This window comes from Habropoda laboriosa, unplaced genomic scaffold (assembly GCF_001263275.1).
Source record: "Habropoda laboriosa isolate 0110345459 unplaced genomic scaffold, ASM126327v1 scaffold145, whole genome shotgun sequence".
NCBI classification, from domain to species: domain Eukaryota; kingdom Metazoa; phylum Arthropoda; class Insecta; order Hymenoptera; family Apidae; genus Habropoda; species Habropoda laboriosa.
The window spans coordinates 1,175,951-1,202,690 of record NW_017100307.1 but is presented as its reverse complement, the minus strand read 5'-3'; the positions used below and the strand labels follow the sequence as shown (position 1 = coordinate 1,202,690).

At 40.2% G+C, this 26,740-nt stretch overlaps 1 protein-coding gene across 1 annotated transcript in view; it reads right to left on the bottom strand.

The window, feature by feature from the left end:
* LOC108574053 overlaps positions 1-26,740 on the bottom strand; it is a 33,061-nt gene that overhangs the window by 3,702 nt on the left and 2,619 nt on the right. Inside the window, 5 exon segments of the mRNA XM_017936563.1 lie at positions 760-843; positions 2,188-2,250; positions 9,517-9,609; positions 16,424-16,509; positions 16,732-16,855. Coding sequence (XP_017792052.1) covers positions 760-843; positions 2,188-2,250; positions 9,517-9,609; positions 16,424-16,509; positions 16,732-16,855 — 450 coding nt within the window.

Here is a 26,740-nt window from a genome sequence, read left to right as displayed (position 1 = left end):
GTAAAATCTTGCAAGCAGGGAGAGCACGATCCCCTCTAAAATTTCAGAGATAAGAATTTAGTAGCTCTCGTGTAATTACTAATACAATTTCAAAGTAGCCGTACGAGTACAAATTTCGTTACTTTTTACGTGGAATTTCGAATATGCGATAATAAATGAAAATTAAAATCAATATTCTATTATTTCCACTGATACGATTTGTCCCTCCCTCCTTCGTTTTATCATGCGCGATTTTATCGCGGAACGTGTAACGTTCCTCTGAGAAAATCAGGGCAACAGCAAGAAAGAAAGATGACGATGACAGATAAGGAGTCAGATTGACTGGCGGAAAGCTTCCATTTGGATAATAAGATTGGCCGATATCGATACTCTAGAGACCTTTTCATGTCGGGAACCCCACGGTAATTTTCGTGGAAAAGCAGAATTTTCGGCGCGACAGGAGACAATCGAATTTCCTTTTCCTTCGTTCGAAAAAAACTTCTTATACGTTCATTAGGATACATGTATATGTACATATAATGACAATATTTCCCTGGGTTTTACACAGACATTTGTTGCCCGATTAATATCGTTCGGCAACGATGCTCGTCAATGTAATTATCTTTATTTATCCGAAGTTCGATATAGTTTGAATAATTTTCTCGATCGTCTTTGTTAAGTACCATCACGCATTAACAATTGGACAATACAGTTAGTACACTTAACTTTTCGTCCCTTATCCCGTTCCTGTTTCCTTTCGGACACTCTCAGAATACTGACCCTGTATTCGTAGTCGTCCGCGGCGGTTCCTCGACCCGCCATATACTCTTGATACTGGGAGATCACGCACAACACGGAATATATCTGAAGTAAAGGATACGTAGAATAAATAGCCGAGCGCCTTTTCACCCGATAATGGTAACATATTCTTTTTCTACCTACGTTTCGTAATTGAGAAAAGGAAAAATCAACCGTGAGAATCGTGGAACGTAAGATAAAAACGCACGGTGATAGAACTGAAGCGAAATGTTTTTTTAACGAGAAAGAAAAATTATGAAGTACCAAAGGTGGACTGAAAGGTTCGCCAGAGTAACTACTCTTTTTTTCGTTTTTTGCGCAATTCTTAAGACAATTCGACAAAAGTAAATGGATTATTCTGAAGATACCAAGTTACGTTATGTTCGAAATTTTTGCGAGCGACTATAGTCATCGGTAGGATAGAGTTGGAACGTTCAACGTTGGCTGAATACAATCATTTTTAACCCTTTCGTTGCTGTTGGTGCCTACAGGCGCTTTGAAAATTTGCTCACACTGTACAGTTCGCGCCTTTTTCGTGCACTTCTAGCCTAATTTAATCCTTAATTTCATCTTACGAGTATTTCTGCAGTGAAAATGAAAGCATCTACCGTCTGTCACGTGCATTACGTACTATTAATCCTTTGAGTGCTGAATACTCCCTGCCGAAGCTCTCCCTATGGACTATGTATTGCGATCGCTGCGGACCAAATATTTTTTTGCTAGTGTGAACTGTAATTACTTTGCACCAAATTAAATAACACACGTATTCTTCATAGGTAGCTAAGGAACACGCATGTATTCATCTCGTGTCAAGATAAGTGTAACTACACTACGCGGGAGATCGAAAAAATTGACAAACGCATATAGGGTAGTTTCGGGAGAGATGGAGCAGGCAAGCATTTCCTACATTATCCGCCAGATATGGAACAAAAAACACCGAGAGTAAAACAAATGTAAGATAAAAGAATACTGACGCGTTCCACATATGGCGGATAATGTAGGAAATACTTGCCTGGTCCGTCTCTCCCGGAATTACCCTATGTATCTGCCCATAGTCCAGAAAAATAGCTTTCGCATGGACACATATACGTGTCCATAGCACTCAAAGGATTAAAATAATATAAAATCTGTAAAATAAAATGAAATAATGTGAGATCTATATAAAATCAGTAAAATAAAATAAAATAGCGTAAAATCTGTCGTAGCGAAAGGGTTAGCAAGGAAAGGGGTTAACAACTGGCGAAGCAGAGGTATCTTCAGTGACGGAGTAGAGATGGACAAAATAGGAAAACGAGCAAGTGATCGAATCAGTTAGACGTAAGCAGCTAGTCTTTCGTACTTATTGTTAGACCGCGATCTTTTCAATCCACTCTCGTAATTGATCTTCTACCGATTGAAATATCCACTCACGTTCAGACAGAGAAGGAAGAAGTTCAACGTGTACAGCATCACTTTCGTCGGGTCAAAAGTGGACTGAAACAGAACCATGGATAAAATTAAATTCCTCGATCGTCCACCGGATATAGCATGAATCTCGTCCAACTGAACACGTTCTCTGCCGCGCGTGGATCTCATGCGGCCCACTCTGGATCTTCCGTTCAGGCAGTCTCATATTCTCGTCTTTTCCATTCTTTCGTTTCAATTATGCAGCTACGACGATAATTTGTTGAAACAACAATTTTTTGAATTGTTCTCTGGTGTATCTTAAATGTTACACATTTTCCCCGATAACAACGATGTTTGCAGTCTTATAAATTTTATTAAGCATATGTTATAAGGAAAACTGTTAATCTTGACAACGTGGAGCGCATAGGGACGTGTTAAACGAGCCATTTCAGAAGCCAAAACGATTCTCATTAAAATTCTCACGATTCGAGGCAAAAGGTTCTCACGTTTGATTTTTCGATATTCTTCCAAATTTTAGTATCAAAGCATACGCTTGGTGCTTGATTTTTCACAAATAACAAAAATTTCATTCGACGCAGTTAATCACTTTGGCTTCGAATACAAACAATTCAACTTCCTTCTCGTGTTTCATCTCATCGACACTCTCCGTAAGCACTTTGTTTATCCAGATTTCGTTGGTTGATCGAGGAAATCGTCACGATTTCACGGCGAATCGATTACAGGGAAGCGATAAAGTCTGACGTTCGCTATTATTCGTAGGCAAGTATGTACAAGTCACCGTGGATCGGTTGTAAAACGCTATTCGATTTCCTGCAACATTTAACACGAAAGCTTCTCATCCCGAGAAAATCTACATTTTGCTGCGCCGTTATTTGCATTCTACCGCGTCCGTCCTCTCTTTCCTTTTCCCCGGGATTCTCGTCGAAAAAAAAGGTACGATTTTAAAATTCCAACATCGCGTACGAAAACACGAAAAGTTCCTCTGATTTCTCCCTGCATCCGGAATAATAACATTGTAACGCCTGTGATGTTGATCAAGAGGGAACTTCAGTTTTGATCAGTTTCGTTTATCGAGACAGTCGAGCTGCAGCAATTCGGCCCACTTCGCTGGAAACGACGAAATTTCATCGCGAACTTCGCAAACTGGGCGAATTCGCTCGCGAAACGGAATCGAAAACAGCCCCGTTGATTCTTGGAAATTTTATTCGGGGGTGGAGAGAACGAGTGGAAAAGCTGCAAACGTGCAAGGGGAATGTAGAAAGAAAAAAAGAGACACTGTTTGCAACTGTTTTGGATAAAGCTGGCGTTACTTTCAGCATTGAATATTCGCGTCATCGATACCGTCATTCATTCGGCATTAATTCACGCAACTTTGTGAGTGCTTTAAACGTGTAGCATTGTGTGATTACACGTTGCGTCCTTTGTAATTACTCTGGCAACTTTTGTTGTCAGAGAAGCAGAGATAACGCTTCGATAATAATTCTAGCAAAAAGAATAATAAAAAAATTGCTTTTTCCTGTAATTTGTAATAAAATACTCCATCATTCTGTACATTTGTATTCTACCAAAAGTAATAGAAAGTTCGTAGTAGCAATAAGTTCGCTTTTTACATGGATATGTGGCCATTTATTTATTTATAACTTCAGTAAAAATTAGGATATCGAGAAAAATTTAATTCAGGTGATATAGAATGCATTAAAGAATATGTGTGCAAAATTTCGTCAAAATCGGTTGAGTTTTACTCAAGTTACAGAGTGCCCGTTTCAGAAAAGGTGTTTAAAATTTTTGGCGCGAAAGCGTAAGGCTGCGCGTCACTTTTTCCCAACAAATTAGAATAGCTTCCAATTGGAATATCGATTTCGGCTAAATTGTATCTTCCTCGGAAGACAATCGTATCAATTCACGAAAATAAAAAAAAATCAATTTTTTCAATTGGCCAAAGTAGTTCGACCCCTTAAATAAACTTCAGTAAACAGACGTTATTTTAAATTCGTGCGTCACGAGTACAGTTCCAATCTAGTTGTCAATTCAAAGGACAACGTTGTTCGAATAATTACAAGTAATATCGACGTTACGTTTGCACCAGTGAGCACACAGTATTAGGCAAGTGACACGCGCGTTTACGACGAAAAAGGCGCGCGCGTTTCGCCTCGGCGGCAACGGTCGTTTGATGTCGTCGTATTTAAAAAAAAAAAAAATGTAAAAGGGAAAGGAGAGGAGGGGTGGAAAAAAGCTTCGTTCCCCTAGTTTATGTTTTACGAGGAAAAAGCCGGACGCGCGAAACAGTAAGGACGTTAATGAAGATTGCGCGTACCGTTGCGCTGTTATTCCCGAAATGAACTTCCGCATCTCGCCTCGGAAATACTTGGCATGCGACTTGCGTCAACCACGTTTCCTACTGTGCCCTATAGTTTGCATGTTTACACCCTTTTATCCCCGCCAACGCTGCGCATATTTACTCGTTTCCGGCCTCTCAGCCACTGCGTTTGTATCTTTTAAGATGTATTTTACTCCGCTACTTTGCCCTACTTACGTCTGCCCCCTGTAAAACGAGGGTAATGTAAACATGGCGGCGGAGAACGACCTCCGAGAAGTTTTCGTTTTATCACAATCCGCTGACTTTTCGGGATTTGCAATACTTTTTAAGTCGTTCTTACGACGATTTTTTTTCGAGATTTCTCAGTGTTCAATGATACATCCTCGAGTTAGACTATAGTCTGAGCCAAATATATCGGCCGGTCAAGGTTCTCCTCCGGTTCCACTATTACCTTTCGACTGTTAACAGTCGTCCTACAGAGTCTTTTCGTTCCGCTTTTAAACTACGCGTCTACATTAGAGATTTTTTTTGAAAATTTGTCAACTTTTGCACTTCACAAATGTTAATCCGAAAACATTATAGTAAATAGTAACATAGGCGGATAAGTTGGTAAATTTGCGCTGAGCCAATAGGCACAACTTCTACCAAGGCAAAAATAATATAAAAAAGAAACCTAGTGTTAATACTAGACCAGGTCAAAATGACCCATTAGCAACTTTGCCAAAAACAACGAATGTTCGATACACAGCAAGTATCATTATTTGTAACATATCGACTTTGTTTTCTGCATGTATGCTTATATTTGTACCGATCTAATCTAATTTTTCAGTCACGCTTCAGTTACACAAAAATTCACCATTGGAAAGTCGCTGATGGGTCATTTTGACCCGGTTGGTAGTTCCAGTGTTAAACTACGCTTGTCGTGACCTCGTAAAACACAAGAAGGAGAGAGTATATACCGAAGAGACAGCAAGAAAAGAAGACGAAGAGAGTGTATTACCGTCTGAAAGTAAGACAAAGATCGTGTTGCAAAAGCAGACACACAACGTGTACAAGATTCGCTCGGTCGGTTCGAAAGAACGAGGGAGGGGGAACGACCGTGGCCGGCCAATATATCCAGCCGCGACTATAGCTTCTTTGTCGGTCGATTTAATCAGAGAGGCGTTCACATTCGGCCGGTGTTAATTCGCTCGATTTGAATAGGTAGACGATCGCGTGCCAGGGCATACACCGAACGACATAATACAATTTACGAGAGGATTGATTCCTGATGCTCATAGGTGGCTGCTGGAATCTCAATTAAGCAATGGGGTAAGATATTGGCTAACCCAATTACGACACCGCAGCGACTCTCGACTTAGTAGCAACCTCTTGGCCTTCTCACGTAACCATTCAAATTTCGCTCGTGCGTATCATTTTGCATGCCGAAGCAAAACTATATTTACACATATTTTTTAACAGTAAAATGTTCGACGAAAAATACGAAGAAAATAAGCGTCTAATTAATTACTTCGTAACGAAGATGTCTATCGAATTACCTGTCGATTTAAAGCTATATAGGTTAGGTTAGGTTACCATTTTAATTGCGGCTCGAGAGTAGAACTGAAAGTACTGAACTTGTAAAGCGTCGCTTCTATTCGGGGAAAATTTCCAAACCTACACGATCGAATCGGTCGAACTGGTCGAGGAATTAATTGCGCGGTCCAAGTGTTTCAAAATTTCTGCTGTACATTGAAACAGGAGCGTTTTGAACCAGGTATATACGTATTCTAAAGAACAGTCTTGTTTGTTCGATCGATTCATTTCGAAAGGGGTAATTTTGCGAGGACGTTTTGTCGAGTTGCAAACGTGAAACTCGGATATGTGAACAGAGATTAAGCGGATATCGAAGAACGCGTGAAAGAAACGGTTCGTTAAAGATTTCGATCTATTGAACTGGTAAAAAGTTAACGAGAGAATTGGCTTTGAACGAAAAAAGAGTTAGGTTTTTTTGAAGATGGATACAGAATAGATTGCCTCTTTAGAAATGTTTCGAGGTAAGCGATACAGGCACACGTAAATACAACACACGCTCTTTATAGACGTGAAAATATCGTGGATAAGTAGGATAGATTGCCTTTTTAACGACGTCAAAACGGTTTGCATTCATGAATTTGAAATTAAGTTTCCTAGAAATACGTTAACGTATTGTGAACTCGCGGAATATTATCCACGAACGTCGAAACATGTTCTGTTCGGTCGTGAGTAATGTGTTTTGTCGAATTTGCCTTAATGTTTTCTACAATGTAATGAAAAAAGAAACAAGATGATTTTTGGATCCATTTAAAACAGATTAATTTTTATTACTTTATGGCTGAAAAATCATGTTAAAGCGGACACCCTGTATATTAGAATAAATACACTTTGTTGAATTTTTGAAATGATTGACAGGATATCAAACGTTCTAGTCGACTGATTGATTTCAAACTTTGCGTGCACCTTCAGTAGGTATGCTGTTATCGTAAAAACTAGAATCATCAAAGAATTAACTTTTTCGTTGATTTTTTTAGCCGAGAAAACACGAAAAAATCGAAAAAATTGATATTCCATCTTCAAAGTGCTACAATTTTTTAAATTTTCGATATTTCTTTTTCATTCTAGGTCAGACTATAGTAACACTCATACCGATAAACAATCTTTTTAGTTTCTTCGTTTGAGATAAGTAGAATGGCCGGAATAATGAAATCTAGTAGGACACTTTTCTTCTATCACCAATCTTGATAATCAATTTTTTTCGATTATCAATTTTGACTATTTTCACTTAAAAAAAATGGTGAATATTCTTAAAACATAAATAAACATCTGTGCAAAACGCTGATACTAAAAGTCTTACGGTTTCTTTACAAAAAAATCTCAAAGAAAACTATAAAAAACGACACTTTAGCCTTACAGAAAAAGCGACATTACTCACGGCTCACCCAATACTACGCCTCGATACGACTCACTTAACCTGAATATGTCATAACAACTGTTAACGCGAAGCAAGCCAGACACGTCTGTATAAAGAAGAATTTTAAAAGCTTCCGAATGTACGAATACAAAGAACGTGTGTCGGTTTACCTATACACATGTTAAACCATTACGAATAAGCGGACAGTAGTGAGTAGGTCGACTGTTGAATGGCATGAAAACGTAGTGTACGCGCGAGTGCACAATAAGTCGGTGCTTCAAAGACGTGAACGATCGCGGAAGAAAGAATCACGCGGATCAACGACAGTTCAACCCTTTCAGTCCACCCGTGAGGACGTTGGAAAAACGCGGCAGCTGCGGGAAACGCGTTCGTGAAACGACGAAAGGGAACTGTGTTCGAGAGTGGGTTTGGATTGCGGTCCGGTAAACGGCTCCTGTTCTCTTTTATATCGTCCGACGAGTACCTACCTCGAAAAAGAGTAGAAAAAAAAAGAAAAGAAGAGTTCTCCATTGAAAAGGGGTAATTGCGCGACGATATTCCGTGTAATTCTCGGTTTTGGTATTAAACGCTCTCAGAGTGACCGGTGAAACTCTCGAACGTTGTACAGAAGTTGTAAGCCGCGAAGGGGAATATACACAGTGTTGAAAATAGGCAAAAGTTTCGTTAGATCGAGCGATAAACTTCGTGGCTCGAGTGTGAAAAGGAAGAAAGTTCCTTCGAGGACGTTTTTGAACCGTGATTCTTCTAGATCGTCTTTTTCGAATTTCGCTGATTTTCCCGGGAATGTTCGCGTTTGTTGAGAAACGTTTACGCAAGAGAGGCGACGAGGTTGATTTTGATACGAAATTTCTCTGGGAAATTTGATCCTGGGTAAAAAGTATCTTCCCGCGTATTCAGCGCTTTGAATGTTTGAAGAAGTTCTCGTTAACCCGGGGTACGAAATTTAACGGCCTGGACGTGAAAAACGTTGGAAATGTAGGTCAGGGAAGAATGTATAATCGAAAAAATCTGACGACGATTATCCTTGAAATCGAATTTTATTTCACCTCTCTGATAGTCGTTCCGCGCCGCGGGAAACTCTTTCGAGACTCGCGTTTCACGCCGCCAAGGAGACGCAGCTTTCTTCTGGCTAGAGGTTCCCAGGGGTTCCAGCCACCTCGCAATTATCGCGGGCATATCCGTTTTCCACGCGAAAGGGAGGAATCACACGGTTTGTTCTCACGAAAATCGCGAAGGAGACGTGGAAATATGGCACAGAGAGGGTTGTAAAAATAGAAATGGAACTTCGTGACTGTTTCCACGTCTGGATCTGTTTGTGCTCCTTCGGCCAATTCACTTTCGTGTTGTATAGAAAATTAATAAAAATCAGCCACGTCTTTCCTGCATGAAAAGATAACAATTTATTCTCACGAGTATTGGGAAGGAGGCGAAAAAATACGGCAGACGGAAGGTCTGGAAAAAGGTAGAGGAGGAACTTCGTGACTATTCTCACGTCTGGATCTGTTTGTTCCTTCGGCCAATTCACTTTGACGTAGTATAAGAATTTAATAAAAATGAGTTACACTTTTCTTACACGCGAAAAAGGTCTGTTCTCATAAAAATCGGAAAGAAGACGAAAAAACGTGGCAGACAGGATGTATGAAAAGGGTAGAGGAGGAATTTCCTAACTATTTTCACCTATGGATCTATTTCAATAAGTTACATTTTTCTTATATAAAACACAATTTATTTTCACAAAAATTGGGAAGAAGACAAAAAAATATGGCACACAAAAGGCATAAAAAAAAGTATAATACATAGGAGAAATCTCGTGTCTATTATCACGTTTGGATCAGTTCAAATAAATCACATATTCCTTACATAAAAAAAAAAAACAATTTATTCTCACAAAAATTGGGAAGACAAAAAAATATGGCAAGCAAACTGTATAAAAAAAAGTACACTGGAGAGATCTCGTAACTACTATCACGTCTGGATCTGTTCAAATAAGGTATCACATCTTTCTTACATAAAAAAAAAAAAACATTGCTGACATTTTACAATAAATAAAGAAGGCAGTACTCACGACAGCGACGAACAGGTACAACGAGTGCGCCACGTCAACGAAGCAGATTGTGATGACGATGATGATCCAGGGCACGAGGAAGACACGTTGATCCTGCAAGACATCGGTCATAAGTGAGCAGAGACAAATGGTGTAGCAGTGTTCTTTCTTCGAGAGGGTCGTTTAACGGTCCCTTCTTATCTTTAATATTCTTTCTTTCTTTTCTTTTTCGCCTCTCAACCTCCTCCTCTTTGTTCCGTGTCCTTTGGAAACATTCGATTCGACTCGTTGCACACCGCCAAGGTAAAACGGGAAACACTCTCTCCCGAGGTGAAGTCTACTCGAAGGGTTGAGAGTTCGGACGAGCTCTCGACGTGGAAAGGGTTAAAAGTTTCCCTCTCCGGGAGGAGGCAAAAAGACAATCGTCTTTTCCTGGAATCACGAGTTGTTACGTCTCGGATTCTAAATAAAGTAATACGATTGCCCAGGTGGGAGTAATAATTCACTGGCTGTTACGCGATGGATTTTAATTATATAGCAAATCCTTTGGATCGTTTCTCTTATAGTTTCACAGGCGAAGATGTTGAAATGAAATTTTTCAAGTAGGTAAAAACGTCTGCGTGTATCGCTTCGAAGCATTCTCAGGCATAGTTGCTTCTCATAATTTTGCACCTTTGTTATCGACACGAGGGTTCACCTTTGTTTAAGAAATTTAATTAACTCTTTCGACTGAAAGTGCATTCTGAGCTTTGACGGTCTATTGTATAATTCGCGGGGAAAAAATTTGATATTTTGCGAGGAATAAAGGAATTCTTTTTTTTTTTTGTAAGAGTATGTTGGTGAAAATTAGACGAAATAATTATGAGAGGGAATGGATCGTTTCTATGGTGACACCGTGGAGCCGTTTGCATGGTTCTTTTTACAAACTCTCGTAAAAATGCGACACGTGAGGCTACACGGTGCTTATGTAAGCCCGTAAAGAAACGATTTCCTCGTCTTCGACTGCGTTCGCGTTGCCTGGCTGCCTTGAAATGGGATTCGAATGGAGTGAACCTCTCGCCTGTGCAGACATATTTAAACGTACGAATATCCTGCGTGAAAAAAGAAATAATACCTACTTACAAATTTTAAATACGTTGTGAAATATTTAACTTCAACTTCGTAATTGAACGATATTACTTCTTTCGTAGGAAAAGAGCGCAATTATTGATCTTAACCCTTTTGCTACGGCGAAACTGGCCACTAGACGCCTGAAAGTGTATCATTCCGTCTCTGACCTTTCGAGTTCGCTTTTATGTCCCGAAGAGTTGCTTTGATAATGTTTCTTTTTTGGAGAGAAAGAGTTTTTGCTTAAAACCTTATAATTTTACTTAAAAAATTAAATAATTTCTTCATCCCGTAAGTTCGCTTCGGGAAAGTTTGCTTCGTTTTGTTCGCTAAAAAAATGCAAGCGCCATTTCGTTCCACATCTTTTTCTTATTTTTTGGGGGGGAAGACTGAAGAAAATGAATTTCCTTTAATCGTCAATTAAAATATCTTTTGCTTTCGGCACGAACTTATGGGGTGACCTAATAAATCTACCCTTAACCCTATCGGTATATGAACAGTGTTTCACGGCGAGCGATTAAGGGTTAAAAACGTTTTAAAGGCCAAAAAAGTTCTTCGTCAGGCTTTAATTTAACGAAATTTAAGAGTCGTGATGCTTCTTGCACGGTGTTTACGCATTGGAACGAGGGAATGATTGATCGTCCGAAGTGAAGCTATAAACAGTAGAAAAATTGGGGCGAATATGGTGGCTACGTGAACGTATCAAAGATCCTGGCAACGGTTCGTGTTAAAAATGACGGACGCTGGATGACAAATAGCCCGGCGGAAGAGGGTGAAACGGAGATGAGACGCTGAATATGGAGATCTTTGGGAAACGTTGCCATGGTTATTCACGGGCAGGTTACTATCGCGGAATAAACGCGGCAGTTTTGCCGCGGAGTGATTAATGGACGATGAGATCGATAAGAAGAAGGAACTGCAGAGCGGGAACACGGTGAATTTACTGTCCGGAATCGCGAGTTCGAATCTGTCTGGAATCTTGTTCGTAGACGATAAGAGGCGAAACCCGGTTAACGCCTCAGTTACGACCAAGTAATTAGATAATTAATCATAGCGGCGATATAAGAACTGTATTGGAAGGGCTGGTTAATCGATTCGCTCGGTAATTCGTTTGTGAAAGGAAAGAGGAATCATTTTTTTCGGAGAATTTATCGGTGCATCTGCTTCAGCTTAGAACTGTTACAATAACGACGTCTTTTTAACCTCTTGCCTTGTGACTTTTTTATTTTTTATTATTTTTTTTATTATAAGGGAATTTCGACTTTTTTTAAACTCTGCAAGTTTGTAGACCTCGATAGAAGTATCAAGCAATTTTTATTTTTGCTACGTTTTGGTTTCTTCAGGGTGAAAACACCCCTTTACTCTACGGCTAAAGTGTGTTTTCATATTTTTCTGTACACCTTGGAAACCAGAATGAAAATTTAAACAGGGAGATCAAATTTTTGAAAAGCAAAACATTGTTAACAATTTTATCGAGCATGTAAAGCGATTAAATTTCCATTCTACGTCACTCGTCCAATTCTGAATTCCCATTCGGTCAACATTACCAAAAACTGTTATTTTACAAAACAAATTAAACTTGCAATTAGTACAAAAAGATATTGATCTCATGTTTTCTTCATCCATTTCCCCGAACAATCTCTACCACCCAATATTTCCCCCACAAGCATGAACAAATCCAAAGCCACTACGTGTCAATTGACCACGAGAAAGAGCGACCAATACCTCCTTTGGAACCGACAAGCCTCGTGTTTCACTCGTGTGCACTCGCAGCCGATCACGTTGTACCTGTGTTTTACGTAAGAGAGCTGTTCGCAACGTGAGTTATGGCCACGTCGATTTCACGGGAGAAGCGTCGATAAATCAGCCGGTACGACGAAAATTGATATTCCTGTCCGGATTTATGGGCGTTCTTTCGTCAAAGACGCGACTCACGGCTTTCCCCTTGATGGATGCACCGGGCTCCGTCAAGTGGAGCAACGCCGTGATTAACTCGCTGGGGCTTAATTGCGTTGACGTATCACGGAACCGGACAGAATCTTCATTGAAAACTTTGTACAGGTGAAAAAGGAGGGGTAGGGGATCATTTGATCGGCCATTCTGTAAATCTTCCCGCCTGTGTACTTACCAACCCCGCGAATTGATTTCTAACTTTGTTACGCAGAGCCTGGGTAAAGAAGTAACCGGAAGCCTTCGCAAACTACCCGCACAAGTATTGTATTTTTCTTTCTTTTACTTCGAATACACCCTTGGGGCCTGCACAGATTATTTACGACGATGGAAGATTTCTTTTTTTTTTTGAGACCTCGAGAGGATCATTTTCGATGGGGCTTGGTTTTGTGTATGAAAATATGTTTAAGAAGATTGGAGGAATACGGTAGTAACGAATAATAAGTATTTTAGGTTAGAATAAATGTAATTTGGAGGTTATGGCGATATGGTAGCAATGAATAATAAATATTTTAGGTTAGAATAAATATTTGGAGGTTATGATGATATGTTAGCAATGAATAATAAATGTTGGCACAGTAATTGAATTATTATTGTAAAAATTCTGATGCATAGAAAGTTTATTCAATTATTGAATATATTTCTACGATCGATTTTGGATTTGTAGGTTATAGCAATACGTTCGTAATAAAAAATAAATACTGTAGGTTATGGTGATATGTTAGCAATGGACAATAAATATTGGTATAGCAACTAAATTATGATGATAAAAATATTGACCGACAGAAAGTTTATTCAATTATTGAATACTTTACTATACTCAATTTGTGGATTTTTAGGTTATAGTAATATCTTACTAACGAACAATAAATATTTCTCTTTCTAAATATCGCTACTTTCTGCTCTTTCGATACAGAAACAATATATAGCAATGTTACCAAGAACACGTTAAGATTTAACGAGTATGTCGGGATGATGAAGGACAGTATCGGATATTGTTTCTGCAGCAAGCCATTAAACGATCGTTTACTGCAAAAAATTGATACGTGGAGGGCACTTATTGCCTGCGATATTAACATTCCTAGCCTCCTATAAATTCCCCAACTACTAGTTCTCCCGAGATAGTAGGCCTTTCCTTCGCAGTAAACGATCAATGGTGTGCCGTTAAGGGTGTTTTATCAAGGTATCCGTAAGGACATATATTTCAAGAGGAACGATTCAATTTTACATAGCGGGTTCTATTTAAGGAGACGGATAACGAAGATTTAACTCGATCGTAGAGAAATGCTGGAAAGAAACGTCGCGGTGGTTGACGTCAGTCACAAGGGGTGTCGTCTTATCGTGCTCATAAATTCTGCGTACCCTTGTTGACTAGATACGACGGCGGGCATTTCTCTTTTACCTCTATCCCATTCCTTCCTCTTCTCCTCCTTTTTTTTTCTCACAGATTTCAAGGGTTCGCGTAATAAATCGTTCGCTGTTACTATGTATTCTAATTACGTATCTTTATCTCTTCTATTCCTTCGCACGAACGCGATACATTCTTATTCCTCGTAGATAACAACGGGACTACACATTCTAATGAATATTCATTCAACCCCTAATACGTTTTTCACACTCGTTACTCTTGGAATTTACGCGCCCTGTTTTGTACTTACATGAGCCGGTTTGGGAAATACAGGAAACCGAGGAAATGGGAACGAAGCTCGGAGGGCAAGCGGTATTTCTGAAAACGATATTTTCTCCTCGATCCGACAAGCCAGTGTACTACGTTTCGACCTTTCGATTTGTCGTGATTTTTCCGTATCAGGAGACTCGTACTCTCGCGGTTCGACCAAGGAGGACGATGGTAAAAATTGCATCGTTCTGCCCCGAAGGGCGGATTTGTCCGTCATTTCGGATGAACTAACTGGAGGATCGATACGAAGCCGATAAGATATCCATTACTACGTTACATCCTACGCAGCGATTTTCTTTAGAAAATGTTCGAATGAAAATATTCTTTTTTTCAAAAATGTACATTTGCAGCAGGAGTAATTAGCGTATGTTAATTTTCGTGTTAAAATAGTAACATCAATATTACAGGTTTTCCAGCATGGAGCTAATTTTCCTTTCGAAAATACGACACATTTCATAGAACGCGAAGGGATAAAAGCGTTCGTGCCGCAGGTAATTTCAATTTAATTGAAAATTATTCAGATTCTCGTTTCTACGTGAGTTTCCCTTTTAAATTCCACCCCGCCTGATTCTGTCTCTCCCCCCCTCTCTCTCTCGCCTCTTTTATAATCAATTTTAAGAAAAACAATTTCCAACTAGCCGCGTTTCTCCATTTGTGCTGGAACTAAACCCGAAAGGGGATGGCCGAAGAATCCTCCTGTTTCGCCTCCGTTCCATTTCCGTTATCCCCTTCCGCTTACATCTTCGCGGTACCCTCGCTCGTTTCACGTTGGACACAGTAATCGAGGGATTGCTTTGCCATGGTTTCGAACCCGGTGAATTAATCCTATCCACGCTAACAACCTCCACACCGAGCGTAGGGACCACGAGAAGGAATATCGCGGTTTCGAACGTACAACGTTCCTCAGCATTCGTTATTAAGGTTGGTGCGCGTGCAAGATGTACATATATATGCGTGTTCCTGAGGGAGCATTAAGGCGGATGATATATCGGAGAAGCGTGAAACTAGGTATTTTATCGAGTAGGGTGCATGTTTGCAAGGGATGTGCACGAAACTTTGTCTGACTTCGTGGGTAGATGAAAGAATGAAACAATAAGCGGTTCATAGTTTATATTTATGAGGTGTTTAATGCTTGCACGGCGGTCCTTGGGTCTGTTCAGACGCGCGATGAAAGTAATTCAGATGTTCATTGTAATAAATGAAACACCCTATACAGCGACGAAGGCAATAGTATTCTACTGGGAGTGTCGATTGGGGACGATTGGAATTAGAAATCGTACGAAATGGTACGCACCGACTTCGACGAAGCACGATCCCCTATAGATATCAATGTATAGTCAAAGGAAGAAATACAGCGAGGTCGTAAGTTCGTTTAGGCGACAAAATTTGCGTGTTCCAGAGTATCGACAGAAACCAGAGAATATAAGGGCTGCACGAAGTATGCTTTAGCTTCGATTCAGTCCAAATTTGAAAATATAAAATGCTACATGCGATCTCGACACGTTAATTTCAGATCTCGCTATATTTCTTCCACCGACTATACGTCTGAAAGGTCGGCGCCACGAGGCTTATTCTACTGCCACTTCTGGTGTTAATTTGGCACAGCGGCAAGCTGTCCCGAAGGATCAGTGTAACTTCGATCACAATTTCCTTCCCTCCAAGTACAATTTAACATCGACAGTGATAATTAAACAATTTCTTATTATCAAATATTAAACCAGCAAATGTAGGTCAAATATTTTCACCTACTCTTCATCTAACCGCAGAAATTTCCTCCAAAATTCTTATATTAAACCTCTTCCAGTCCCTATATCACTCCGCAAAGATTGAACTAACTAAACCTCCTCTAATCCTACCGTATAAAAAACACTTTACAGTTCACATTACCGGAGACTTGTCCACAAACTTTCCGCTCTAGTCTCACGAACGTTCTAAAATGTCAAGAAATTTCAAAGCTCTCTCCGGTCGAAAAAGGACAGAAAAACTTCGCGAGGAAAAATCTCAGACAATGTACCCCGGTGAACACACTTAGAAAACCCCCTTTTTTCACTCGATACACAATGTCCGCGGTTAACAGCCGAAAGCTTTCGTCGTCGTTTCACCGGATTCAGTCAGAGCAGGTAAACTGTGTGCTTCTAAATACACACCACGCGTATACAATTCTGTTAAAAGCGTACATTTGAAACGTCTTACCTTGCAGAGGCCGTAGAGAAGCAGGATGCTGCAAATCACACCGCAGCTCGAGCATATAAGCAGCGTCACGTTAAACCGTACCGTCGCTGAAGCAATAGAAGCACGTTTGATACGTGAGATTCGTTGGTAACAACGCAAGTGTGTGTGTCTGATGTGTACGTGATTTCAAGCAATTACTCGGGTGAACTCGGTTTACCGGTTACTGACTTATACGCTATGTCTATCAAGGGAGAACGGAATCCCGGAATTCTCTCACTTCCGGGGTGCATTCTACGAACATTGTTGTTGTAACGAGGAGGCACACTCACTTGGGGATATGGTGTCCGGCTCGAGGAAGCTGGTCGATTCTGGTAACGAACGATTCCCTCGTAGATATTGACTCTCACCCTCGAGCACTTTGCCCGTGGTTAACGCCAATACGGTAAAGTAAATCTGAAACAGAGCAAATACCCCGTGAATCCTTCTGATTACGAGTTTACCGAGAAAAGTATATATGTATCACTCGAAACCACTTGAGGATTTCGAAGACTCTCGGGGGTGCTAATTTTGAACACTCGGGATAAGAACAGACTTTGTATACATTTAACCCTTTCGCTACGGCAGATTTTAACGGCGTAACGTGGATGACTGAATTTTGACCACGGCTGAGGTATTTGTCGTTTTAACATTCCGTTTATTGTGTTAACCCTTTGAACTCCAAATTCTTTTTTTTTAATTTTCTTTCCAATAACTCCCTATTGTCTTAAGAATTTTACTTGAAATGCACTTCAAAAGGCATTTGGTCGATAGAGGAACCAATTTGAACAACTTCTTTTACTAATTATATTGAAAATAACACTAAGGGTCGTATATAAAAAAAATACTGCAAAATATAATACACATTTAAGCAGGCAATTTAAAAATTACTTCATTCATACCTGTGGATAAAACTGACGTCGAGTCACTCTCGACAAAGGAGTCCGAAGGGTTAAGATGCAAGTGCGTGAAGGATAAAATTAAGTGTTAAATTGAGGTGGAAGCATTAACCCTTTGACTGCGGCGCACTCTCGCACGAAACCATCGATATAGACGGCGCGATATTCGCAAGTCAGTCTAGCTAATTAAAAGAAAAAAATAAAATAAGGTGTTACGGTAAGAAAAATGTGGATGACGTATATTTACGCCTTTCGTAGTGAAAGGGTTGAAAGGTCCCAACGATATAGTGCGAGAAAATTTTCAAAACGCCTATAGGCACCGATAGTAACGAAAGGGTTAACCTAACAAGTGTCCTAATTTTTCTCGAAATTGTTCGACAACTGCAAATTATACGAGTGAGATGTTTGTTTGCTATTACTTCGTCGCTTTGCTTCAGAGAGTACACTACAGCACGCGCGTATGCGTGTTTAGTTATTTCGAATTAACTGATTTTGGTCCTTGGCTTTGAGTAATTAACATAAATTTCGAGGGAGTTGCCGGTGCGACGTTGTTAAAGTAGATAGAGTGCGTTCAATTAGAATTTGTAAATTAAACGAAACATCCGTTTGAATCGTATGTTAGCAATAGTCTCTGTTCGACAACGTAATTTGAAATTAATTACACCTCGATCGAGGATTGAATTTCCTCTGCTGTGAGGGCAAGGGTAGGATAGTAACATAGGGTTTCCCTTCCTTTTCTTTTCTTTTTCTTCCCTCGATCCACTTCATCCATTGAGTCTCGGACTCGTGATCGCTTCCTTGTCGATTGATCCGTCTTCACTCCTTTATTTTTTTCACGCTCCAACTATTTCCGGGGAAACAAGGTATTCCGCAGGAATCAGAGTTCTCAGCTGCGGAAGCTGCCTCTCTCGATAGAGGAATCCCAATACCCTCTACAATTTCGATACACTTCAGCGTGGAATGGCACGTTTATAATACAGTATTATCGGATTCTTACGTTCACATATTTCTCTCTCTCGTGATCGTATAATGTGAATTAACAACGCAAGAAAAAGTAGAAAATTTAACAAGATAATATATTGATGAAATTTTGGATTTAATCGTCCATATTGAAGGGGTGAAAATGGTTCACAAAAATTTGGGCGATGAACATATTTGGTCTAATATCTCGGGAATGATTAAAGGAACAGTGTCAATTGAGAAATTTTATATTTTTCAACGACAAAATTTGAGTCAACTTACTCTAATAATGTTACAAAATCAAACGTCTGCGGAGAGTTCAAAAAATTTTTCCCCCGATTCAAATTAGTACAAGTTTGAAGATTGAAGCCCCCTCTTTACAACGACTACTTGAAAGTTGACGTACGATTTTTTCTCACTGTTTTATCGCACTTTGAATGGAGAGTGTGCCAGAACCATTGGACACCATATATGTATACACTTCGAGAGCTGTTTTCATCCCTTCACTATAGACGATTTCCCATATAAAAAAATGCGGGTGGAATATTTTTTCGAGAACTACAATGTACCAAAGTTTCATCAGAATCGGCGATGATCACTTCAAGATGACTCCTTCCAAATCTCCTCCGTATTTTATACATTAGTCTCTACAGAAATTGCCCTCCATTTCCAATCTCTACCGATCTTTCTCCGAAATGTACACGCGTACCTTTTGCAGGGTTTAAGTAAATCTCTCGGAAACTACCCCATTCGCTACACGAAATTCAACAAGAACCCCGAAAATATGTCAGAAAATCGCGATATTTTTAGGTCACGAATAAAAAGGACGAAATACAGCAATCGATCATTCTTTACAACGATTCCTACTCGATATTGATGCTTTCGAGGGAAGAAAAATCGCGGTGATTTAAATAGAGAGACGACTTTACTATTGTAAATTTATTTCACTGATCGGACATTTGTCAACGTTTATCATCGGTTGGTCGTGCGATTTCACGCGCATTATGAATCTCCTGTACCGGAACGCTTGTATATACACAGGCGTGCACGCAGAAGTGGAGTGGTTGAAAAGGAAGGGTAGTGGAAGGCGTGCTTTCTCGAGGGTGCGCCTCTCCTTTTCTCTCTCTCTCCCGGTTCTTCAGCGACCAACGATCGATCCTACGTGACGGAGGTTATTGAAATTGCTTCCCCCCTCTTATTGTCTCTTGTTGGGTAGTTACGCCGGCCTTGGACCAATTTCACCATCTTATGCGTGCCCGACGTGTCGTCAAACTCCGTGAACCCCTATGAGAAACCCTCTTTGCAGTTCCTTCATCTTTTACGATCGCTTGAAACTGGCTTTGCAGTTCAACAGAGTCACACACGTCGATTGTAAATCATTCGGAGTCAAAGGCTATTAACCCTTTGCAGGCGGAGGACTGTGTAACACGTCGCGATACTGATTCTTCGCACCTGACCGACTTGTAACTATTTAGGCGATATTTCAACACTTTCTAGAACTGAATTATGTCAAAATTAATTATTAATTATTTTTATCGATTAAAAATGAGCGAGTCTATTTTGTTTTGAAGGAATGTACGAGTTAATCTCTGGAAATTGTACTTATACTGATTTTTTGTACCATACTATAATTACGATATTTTGACCTTCTTTTAAACTCAATCATTGTTAAGCCGCGTCCTTTGGACAGCCCTCGATGTACCGTAACGGTACATCAGAGGATCGCCGCGGAACAATGGGCGACCATCGACGGGCAGACGAACCGGCAACGGTTTTTTGGGAAAAACCCCGATTTTCGCCCCTTCTGCCTTTGTCTCCGACAGCACACGTACCACGCACCCGATCAACCAATTACCTCACCGGAACCATTTCCACCTCATTTTCTTAGCCAATCACCTGCATTCCCATGTCACCCGCGTCTTGGAGTCATCCGCGTCCAGGGAGAGGGACCTTCGATTCCATCGGCAGTTACAATTCATCCACCATGATTCACAAGTCAAACATATTCACATCAGGCATCTTCACATCATACAGTAGAAAATAAAGATTTAAGTAAAGGGCAGACAAGTGTAACTCAGTACACCTATAACCAGGCCGAAGTGATTAATTTCACAACGGTCAGCGTCCCTACAGCAACGGCAGAAGCACTCTGAGACGGGTCTTACAACCCCGTCGTACTCCATGCGAGAATACCCGGTGTGCGGGACGCAACAATCATATTAGAATTACATTTTCTTCGAAATGAATTCTTTCCGACTGAAATTGAAAGTAATTCAAGAAAAATCTTTGCAAAAGAAATGAATTCTCTCCGACTGGATTCAGAAGGAAACGAATTCTTTCCGACTGGATTCACGTAATTGATTTAAAGCTACCGCGTTTCCATCGCGATGGTATTCCCAAGCTGCCAGAAAAATGGCGAAAGGTCGTAAAAAGTAATGGAAGTTATTTCGACGAGAGATTTGTTCTCGTGTTTCTTAACACCAAAAATTGCAAAGAATTCATTTCTACACCTAATACACTAATTCACGTTCATGTGAACTATTTTTGTCGCTCAGAAATAAGCGAGTTTATCCATCACCCTCGAAGATTTAATCTTCAAAAATGGTACTTTTTTAAGCAGCCTTGATTTTTCACAAATTTTCCCCAAGAATCTAATCACACTCCGCGAAGATTGCACAATATCGCAGAATTCTGCCTCTATTGAGAGCACGTGTTTCGATGCTTACGTAAAACAGCGTGCAGTTCATAACATAAAGAAGCTGCTTTGAATGCCGCGCGGATACGGATGATTGTTATGGTGTACGTTCGAAACCAGGTAAGCTTAATCCAAGCCATAAGCGGATGATAATATAAAATGGTAGCTAAACATAGTCAATTAGCGGTTGGAATTCACGGTCGCGAATTAACCAAGATTAAATTAACCAAGTCAAAGAGAAGTATCTCTTCTCTATTCCCTGTGCAGAACAGAAAAAAAGGGGCTAAAGATTATCGTGCAACGATGACAACTATTATACAAATATTCTCGTTTCAATCTTCTCGTCATTACGCTTAAACGCGTGAAAAGTCGCTTATCTGTACCTCGATACAGACATGAATTATTACGTTCGTATTTCCACATCGGGGAGCCGTGACCATACATTCGCCGGTTCTTGATCGATAAATCGGGGGATTCGGTTGATGCTCGATCAAACTCGAATATAAAATGCGACAGGTATTTCTGACTGTGCGACAAATAATCGGTTGACACGAGAGCTCGTCGATTATTTATTTCATTATGGAATATTCTGTTTCAGGTTTCGTGATATCGTACCTTCGTGACTTTGTCAAAAATACTCTCTTTTACAATTTTGAAGTATTTTCTTTATTTATTTTCTCTCACTTTCCGCACTGAGCTATCCCTTCTATTTTACGGTAAAAGTGCAAGTTACAGTATGATAAAGAAATGGGAAATTTATTTCTACACGCCTGGGAGATAATTAAGAAAATATAAAATTGAGCGTTTTCGATAAATCAAGTTGAGAAAAATGTGAGCGTTAACCCTTTGCGACGGTCTAATAAAATGATGAACTACGGTAAAAAAACGTATTTTTCTAATAATTTCGTCGTGTGTGATCATTTTTAAAACCAGGGGAAAAAACAGCCCTGCGTCATAGTTACGACAATAACATCTCGTCCCTTTTTAACTTTCTTCCAAAGAGTCTCTCTCGAGTGAAATAGTTCATTATTTCACGCTATGCCGGAATCTCGCGCGGGATAAACTGTCGAAGGTAAGTAAGATATAATCAAAGTAATATCGAAGAAACCACACTGGCTCCACCCATCGAATTCAATAAGCCGTCGAAACTGGAGCCATACTCGCGGTTTCAGAGGGAAAAGGAGGTTGGTGTAAAGAAGAGGATCCACGAGTAGCTGATAGCCCATTCTAAGAGGACAAGAGCGAATTGTTGGCTCTCCTACTATAGGCGATATGACTTCCTGGATAGAGAAACTCGATAGCGAATTTTTGTAATGGTACACGAAGTTCTATTGCCTCCGTCGTTTCCCTTAACTGTATCGCGTGTCGAACGTACAAATACATACGTGATCCATACCATTCGAATTTTTCATTTCCACCGAAAGAATAGGTCAAGCATTTTCTCCTATGCAATATAACGATACCCCTAAAATTCTAAATTAAAGGAGAGAGAGAGAGAAAAAAAAGGACGGTTCTCGCTCTGTATTTCTCTCGGAATATTTGCTTTCTCTATTCTTTCTCATTTCCTTTCTGCCACTTTTGATCTTCCTTTCGCCATGTATCCACGAGAGACGGAGCAACAGAAATTTGTCCAGCGGAGCGAACATGTAGTATGATGGACTTTCCTTCAGGATAAGTCGAAGTTGTGGAGTTTTCTTTTCATATCTTCTTTTCCGAAAGCTTGACTTTGACTCATATTTTTCTTTTTCTGGAGAAGATATGCAATAATAGGAGTGAAAGGTAAATGCTACTCAGAGTCCTCCTGATTATAGTAATGCTTATGATGTGGGTCTGTGTTAGGCTAGTCTCGTGTCAAATATTTATTTTCATATTTTGATGCTCTTTTCCGAAAGCTTCACTTTGACTCTCATATTTTTTTGGAGAAGGTATGCAATAATAGGTGTGAAAGGTAAATGCTGTTCAGAGTCCTCGTGATTATAGTAATGCTTATGGTGTGAGTCTGTGCGTTAGGCCAGTCCCGTGTCAGAAATTTTAGACCGTTCACATGACAGAGATACGGTGTATAAAACCGCGTAATCGTGGCACACGATCAGTCGGATCTCCCGTTTCTCTAAGCGTAACCGCGGCTCACGGTTTCATTCAACTTTGATCTTAATTAATTTAACATAATCCCGATCGTTCCGCGGGCACGGAGATATTAAATTACCAGGTGTTGGATCCCGCGGTTATTCAACGAATTAAAACGACCGTGTGATTTTCCTCCGTTGATGTTTCAATTAAAACCGAAGCCATCTATGCGCACGACAGTGCGTGCGATTATACTCGATACTTTAATTCTCTTTGGTTAGCTGCCCATGCTCTGATAAAATTTATAATTAAGAGAATAACCAACACGATCTATAGTATCCGACGTGAGCTTTCAGCTCGTGTCAGCACGTGAATAATTAAACCTAACCCTGTCAATTTCACCAATATTTCCGTGTAAGATCTCGCCAGAAATCGATTCACCTCGTCTCTAGTTGCATCGTGCTGTTAGAAATACGTAGAATGCCTGGAATAATAATAGATAAAGTTTGAAATAATATTCGAAGGGAGCATTAGTGCTCCTCGCGACGTACGCTTTGAAAATGGTTCATTGAGGAGTATTGATGTACAGTTGGTGGAAGAAATATATCATTTTATATCTTTCAATTGGGACTGAATCAAAGCTAAGCAGGCATCATTGCAGCCTCTACTAATATTTAAGGCTCTTATCTTTCTAGATTACTATCGATTTTGAAAAAACTTACATTTCTTCCGCCGACTATACATTTGGTATCTCTACAGGAAGTCTGTTGAAGTCAGTGCGTACCATTTCGTACGATTTCTGATACCAATCATCCCCAATCTACACTTCCATTTGAATACTATGACTCTCGCCAATATACAGAGTGCTTCTAAAATTATTTCCACCGATATTGACAGTATAAAAGGGAACAGAAGAACCTACGACCTACTTATATTTCTTCCACCGACTATACGACGAAAGATTCCCGAAAAAGGCACCATATTTACACCTTTCAGAAGAGATTTTTCCATTTGGACGGTGAGAAGAAGCTTTACGAAATAACGTTGAAGTTATAATTTAATCTTCTTCCGGTGGTTATTCTACAATAGATGAAGTTAGGGAACTTTCTGGACAAGCCAGATCCGCGAAAGTGCGCGTTTCATTAAAACGGAGGCCTTCTGAACGGAGTTAATTATTCGCGGAGGAAGTTCTCGACAAAAATTCCTCGCGCAACAAAGTCTCACTCTTTCTTGTCCAAGAGAGGAGAAGATAAATCGAGAGAGTCTTCTTCTCGAGGAACAGATTTTAATTTAATGTAATTTGTCGACAAGCATTTTCCCATCGGTAGAAAAAAAAAAAACAAGAAGAGAAGAGAAATTCTCACGCTTGCCGGAAAAAAGTTTGTTCGCAATTTTTCCAAGCTTGCAGTCTCCTCGTTATAATTACTTAATGCACCTGACGTCGGTCGGCTCACTAACAAGTTTTACTTAATTGAGATAAATTACGCTTCGCGGCTTGATCATTAATTCTTTGTGGCACCGGACATCGGAGCTTCCTACTCATCAAAACTTTTTCCATTCGTATCTCCTCCTCCTCCTCTTTTCTTTCCACTGTTCGAACCCTCCCCGTTCGAAACTTCAACCTGAGCGCGAAGAGAATGTCAAGTAATACAGGTTCAAAGAAGCTCCTATTCCCTTTTTTCATCCTTTTTCTCTCCCTTCAGCAAGTTTCCCTTGCAATCCGGTCGATTCGTACACGTCTTTATGACGCATCAAATATCGCCGATGCGGATCGTTCCACCCTCTTCGCGTAATTCCAGGCCAAATTAAATTTCAGAGTTCGTTCGCCGCCGCTCTCCGATATACTCTGCTCTGTTTTAAAAATCGATGAAGTCGTCTCGCGAATTTAATTCGTCCTCTCTTCGGGGAATAATCGTACGTTCCGATAAAACTGCTAATTTCCCCCCTCTCTCTCTCTTTCTCTGCTTGAAGTTTAAAACAGTTGTTCAAAGTTCTCGCTGTTACTTCGAAATTTTACTGGCCATTCGATGGCAATGTACTTGTATTATAATAGTAAAATCGTGACTTTGCGATGAAGTTTAGGAGGTCGTTACATATGGGATATTTTTGATATAATTCTTTTTATCGATGGATTCATCAACCGGTAACTAAATTTTCCTGTATCGATGAGAAAATTGTGTAATCAAACCCCCCCGGTGTTTCCTCGAATATCTCAATTTAAGTAGATACGATATCGTGATTGAACGTGCATACTACGATCTCTCTATATTTCATATCGCGACGCGGTGGAAAACGGGATCTCCTCGTGTAGGATTATTTCACTGTTGCACGTGGATTAGTGTGTTCACCGTGAAGCATCAATTTATTAGTTTCGATATTTTATTATGTAGATACGAAAAGTTTGCTGGGCTATATATTAGATTGGTAATTAAATTTTGTCGTTTCTTTTTTTAACCATTTTGCGTTCGCCGACGAGATACATATTTCGCGACGTGACGACGTTAATTCGAAGCTTTTCTTTCTAATGAGAAGATTTGTGAAATTTCTCGTTCAGAGCGTTGGGAGATATTTCTTTTAAAGAGTCGCGAGATATCTTTCCAAAGCGTCGCGAGATATTTCGCCTAAAACCTTGCGAGATATCTCCTCCAAATCGTCGCGAGATATTTCGCGTAAAGCGTAGCGAGATATCTCGTCCAAAGCGTCGCATGAAGGACACTAAGTAGCGAGATATTTCGCCTAAAACGTCGCGAGATATTTCGTCCAAAGCGTCGCGAGATATCTCGTCCAAAGCGTCGCATGAAGGACACTAAGTAGCGAGATATTTCGCCTAAAACGTCGCGAGATATTTCGTCCAAAGCGTCGCGAGATATCTCGTCCAAAGCGTCGCATGAAGGACACTGATTCGCGAGATATTTCGCCTAAAACGTCGCGACATATTTCGTCCAAAGCGTCGCGAGATATCTCGTCCAAAGCGTCGCATGAACTACACTGATTCGCGAGATATTTCGCCTAAAACGTCGCGACATATTTCGTCCAAAGCGTCGCGAGATATCTCGTCCAAAGCGTCGCATGAAGGACACTAAGTAGCGAGATATTTCGCCTAAAACGTCGCGAGATATTTCGTCCAAAGCGTCGCGAGATATTTCGCCTAAAGCGTCGTGAGATATCTCGTCCAAAGCGTCGCATGAACTACACTGATTCGCGAGATATTTCGCCTAAAACGTCGCGACATATTTCGCCCAAAACGTCGCGACATATTTTGTCCAAAGCGTCGCGAGATATCTCGTTCAAAGCGCCGCATGAATCACACTAATTCGCGAGATATCTTGTCCAAAGTTTCGCGAGATACCTCTTCCGAAGCGTCGCGGAATATCTCTTCCAAAGTGTTGCGAGATATCTCAGATATCTCATAGCGTCGATTTCGACAAAACCGCGAAAAAATCCGCTATACGCTTCTCACAAAAACAGATTATCACGCAACAAGGCAACCCTCGTCCACATATTCCACGTCGAACGCTCCAAAAAATCGAGGAATAGACCTGAGAACGCTTAATTCACTCACCCTTCCAAATAATGATCACTTCTTCCGCTCACTGCAATATTCTCTAGCTAAAAAACACTTCTCTTCGTTTCAAAAGCGTTTTAAACGTGATAACGCCTAATTCACCGACCATTTCAAAT